Source organism: Habropoda laboriosa, unplaced genomic scaffold (genome assembly GCF_001263275.1).
Source record: "Habropoda laboriosa isolate 0110345459 unplaced genomic scaffold, ASM126327v1 scaffold67, whole genome shotgun sequence".
NCBI lineage: Eukaryota > Metazoa > Arthropoda > Insecta > Hymenoptera > Apidae > Habropoda > Habropoda laboriosa.
Genome location: NW_017100242.1, coordinates 5,013,512 through 5,018,034, shown reverse-complemented (window position 1 = coordinate 5,018,034; position 4,523 = coordinate 5,013,512). Strand labels below are relative to the sequence as shown.

General features: G+C 27.7%; 2 protein-coding genes across 2 annotated transcripts in view; both read left to right on the top strand.

Moving 5' to 3' along the window:
* The window catches only part of LOC108572023 (developmentally-regulated GTP-binding protein 2), a 2,715-nt gene extending 367 nt beyond the window's left edge, over positions 1 to 2,348 (top strand). The window contains exons 2-5 of the mRNA XM_017934204.1: positions 178 to 485; positions 578 to 1,008; positions 1,138 to 1,339; positions 2,262 to 2,348. Of these exons, the coding sequence (XP_017789693.1) occupies positions 178 to 485; positions 578 to 1,008; positions 1,138 to 1,339; positions 2,262 to 2,348 (1,028 nt within the window). The remainder of the gene's footprint in view (positions 1 to 177; positions 486 to 577; positions 1,009 to 1,137; positions 1,340 to 2,261) is intronic.
* Positions 2,349 to 3,575: 1,227 nt separating this feature from the next.
* The window catches only part of LOC108572032 (ras-related protein Rab-40B), a 3,819-nt gene continuing 2,871 nt past the window's right edge, over positions 3,576 to 4,523 (top strand). Inside the window, exon 1 of the mRNA XM_017934213.1 lies at positions 3,576 to 4,006. Coding sequence (XP_017789702.1) covers positions 3,847 to 4,006 — 160 coding nt within the window. The 5' untranslated portion in view covers positions 3,576 to 3,846. The remainder of the gene's footprint in view (positions 4,007 to 4,523) is intronic.

The window sequence follows — 4,523 nt, the reverse complement described above, 5'->3', positions numbered from 1 at the left end:
CATGTAAAACTATATATATTACATATAAAATGTTAAATATTTCTCATTGTTTAGTAATGTTAAATGTTTCTCATTACTAATCATTTATAAGAAAATAAATGATAAAAAATGTATGTTATTAGTAGATTTTGTTGATATGTTATCTCAATTAACTTAATTATTGGATTTTATTTTTAGCTACTGAATATCATTTAGGATTATTAAAAGCAAAACTTGCAAAATATAGATCACAACTTTTAGAACCACTAAAGAAATCAGAAAAAGGAGAAGGATTTGATGTATTAAAGTCAGGAGATGCAAGAGTAGCTTTAATAGGTTTTCCTTCTGTAGGAAAGTCCACTTTGTTAAGTACATTAACACATACAGAATCTGAAGCAGCATCTTATGAATTTACTACTTTAACTTGTATACCTGGTGTTATTGAATATAAAGGAGCTAATATTCAGCTTCTTGATCTTCCTGGAATAATTGAAGGTGCTGCACAGGTATATTAAGTTTCAATTAACATATTATAAAATTTATGTTAAATATAATAGATAATTTATCAAGTTTTTATATTTGTTGACAAATATTTAAGGGTAAAGGAAGAGGCAGACAAGTGATAGCTGTTGCAAGAACAGCAGACCTAGTTCTTATGATGTTAGATGCTACTAAACAAGATGTACAAAGACAACTTTTAGAAAAAGAATTAGAATCTGTTGGCATACGACTTAATAAGAAAAAACCAAACATATATTTTAAAGTAAAAAAGGGAGGTGGACTGGCATTTAACTCAACATGTCCATTAACAAAAGTAGATGAGAAATTAGTTCAAATGATTTTGCATGAATATAAGATTTTCAATGCAGAAGTTTTGTTTCGTGAAGATTGCAGTGCAGATGAGTTAATTGATGTGATTAATGCCAATAGAGTATATTTGCCATGTCTTTATGTACATAACAAAATAGATCAGATATCAATAGAAGAAGTGGATAGAATTGCTAGACAACCTAACAGTGTAGTAGTTAGGTAAAATTTGTGTATTCTTAGATATTGTATGAAAAGGTTGTTTTTATAAAAAAAGTTCACAAATATTTACATGTTTAAACTAAAAATTATGAAATAATTATTACAAAGTACTTCACATATTTCTTACAGTTGTAATATGAAATTGAATTTGGATTTCTTACTTGAAACATTATGGGAATATTTATCTTTAATAAGAGTTTATACAAAAAAACCTGGACAACCACCTGATTTTGAAGATGGTTTAATATTAAGGAAAGGTGTTACTGTGGAACACGTGTGTCATGCTATTCATCGCACACTTGCTCAACAATTTAAATATGCTCTTGTTTGGGTAAGAATCATTTTCATTGTATAGCAAGATTTTTTCAATATTCTTGGTCTTTATTTTTACATTTACTGTTTAACACGTTCACTGTCCAGGCCTTTAGCGTAGTTTTTACTCGTACGTCCTCGTTTACTCAGTCTAAAGATCCGTCTTTTCACATTGTTTATGCAATATATCGTCATGCTTTCTTCATTTTTATAATAGCAATCAGTCGTGATGCACGGCCATCTAATCTAACAAGTTAGTTTTTTCTAAGAATTGCATCTGAAGAAGTGCTATGAAGAAGTATAATGTTGTTTCTTAATTTTTGTTCCCAACTAAAACAAAATGCGAATAAAAGAAAGATGTGAGTAGTTGACCGATAAATGATAAATAAACAAGGTTTTTTTTCTATTATATCAGTTTTATTTCACATATGTCTTAAATAAAATTCATTTAACACTGACTGTACGTTTGTAACAAATGTTATGCATGGATATAACAAAAACGAAGACTGTACGTCACATATGATGCACGGAATAGTGAATGTGTTAAAATATTTCAATATAAATTCAAAATTCTTTTTATTTGAATAAAACAAATATTATATATTGATGCCTACAAAAATAATAACAGAAAAAAAAACGTAGAATATTATAGTATTCTAGAAAGCATACATTTTTACAGATTACATACAAAATTCAATTCAAAACACTTAACTAATAATCAGTCGACTTTAATTCAATAATTGAATTCTCTATTTTTTATTTTTTCACACAACATAGTTAAAAACAAAATAAGACCAAACCTAATATAAAAATTAATAATTGAAAATGAAAAAGATAATTTATTTAAATGAAATTTACTGTAAAATGTTTAAAGAAACGAAAAGAAAATTTTATTGACAATATTTTAAAATTGTTGTGTTTTAATAATGGACATTTTTCAGGGAACAAGTACCAAGTATTCACCTCAACGAGTAGGACTACAACATGTTATGCATGATGAAGATGTTATTCAAATAGTTAAAAAATAAAGTTTATAAAGTTGCATAAATTATCTGTGAAAATCTAAAAATTTAGTGAAATGAAATTTACTGTAAAATGTTTAAAGAAACGAAAAGAAAATTTTATTGACAATATTTTAAAATTGTTGTGTTTTAATAATGGACATTTTTCAGGGAACAAGTACCAAGTATTCACCTCAACGAGTAGGACTACAACATGTTATGCATGATGAAGATGTTATTCAAATAGTTAAAAAATAAAGTTTATAAAGTTGCATAAATTATCTGTGAAAATCTAAACAGAAAAAGTAGAGCATTATATAGTTTTCTTTACACGTTTATATGTATTCACTTAAAAAAAAGAAGAAGAAAAGATGAAAAAGATTCTCTTTTATGACTTCAATTCAAATGATAATTTAATATATATTTATTCATAATATTATATTTGTATCAGATCATCATTGTGTGTTTACATATATATAAATACACACACACACACACACACACAAGGTACTTTCCTAGATGGAGGAAAAATAATACATAAATCAACTTAACCAATGATATTTATTGTATCCTAGGGAAGATAATTTGACTGTACATAATAAATAAATAAAACACCATTTAAAAAATGATCATAAAACTTATTTCATGTTCTAAATTTTCATTTTACTTTTGCTTAAATTTTAATTGGTTGACAACGAAATGCAATGTTTATTTTATTTTGCAATAGTGAATTTGATATTTTACAACTACATTTCGAAATCTATGAAATTTTAAAAACAAAATAACTAAAATTTGATTTCTTTGTTGACAAAAATACTTTATATACTAAAATATAATAAAAATTGCCACAGCCAAAAAATTGTAAGTATTATAAACTTAAATGAAATTAAATATTACGTCATATGAAAATGTATCTTATAATTTTTTTGCATCAATCGTTCATTTTATAACTGCCTTAACAATGGTCAGTTATTCGTCAAATGTATACTGAGATGCATCGATTTTTGCCGATTCCCTAGAACTAAACAAACGCAAGCGACAGTGATCCTATGTGAAATGGTATACGATTCGATAATGACAAATGGTGTACGATCTATATGAAAAGTCATTCGCTATCGTATGCCATTTCACATAGAACCACTGCCGCTATGCATTTGTGTTAGTTCTAGGGATTCGGCAAAGATCGATGCACCTCAGTGTACTTGACCTTCGAAAAATTTGACAGCAGACACCTCAAGCAGGCAATTAAACACAGGCAGACAAAATAGTGAAAATGGATTTCATTCTTATTTTGTTATGATTTTACTTAAAGGTAGAAAAACCGTCGACGAAAAAACGCTACAAGGAAGCGTCGTCAACATGCAAAAGGAAGTTGATATTAAGTGCAGTATGGTTTGATTTACAAAAAAGATTCATTAAAAAAGTTTGTCCGTCCACGGATCCTAAATACAAAAAACGTTAAAGGGGCGATCAGTGCTTATAGGTTTGCTTGCAGTATGCTTAGGGTTTGTAATACAGGGATATTATGGCTGCAGGTGAGGCCAGTACAGCAAAGTCTCGTCAAGAAAAACAATACGATTACCTCCTCAAATTTCTGTTGGTGGGTGACAGTGACGTTGGAAAGCAAGAAATCTTGAGTGGACTTGAAGATGGTGCTGCCGAATCTCCGTTTTGCAGTGGCAGTGGTATTTCTTTTTAAATTGGTTTTTCATATTATTATTTTATTTTAGACTAACTTTTTGGTTTTTCTTTAACTTTGGATAACGTACGTTCGTCGTGCTCATTTAACCTTATTTCGTTTACTACATAACCAATATTATAAAATACAATATTAGTTACTTAGTACTCGTAAGTTCGATAGCAAGTTTCATTAATTCACATGAAAGGTAAATATTTCAGAAATTGTTTACTGTTATTCATCTCTGATTTATTTTGAACTATGTATGGAATATGAATGAAATGTAATAAAATACTACTTTGTAATATATAATTTTGTATTATCCATTTGATGAAACTACTTCACAATTTTCCACCTGTAATTGTAAATAGAAACAGTAACTTCACACTGTATTAAGACTTCTCAGACACTGAAATTTTTACAAGAATATGTAAATTTGCTACATTTGAGAAATATAACAACCAAATATTTTTTAGTAGGTAATCAGTAAATTAAATAAAAAATAAAAATTTATAAATTGTTTA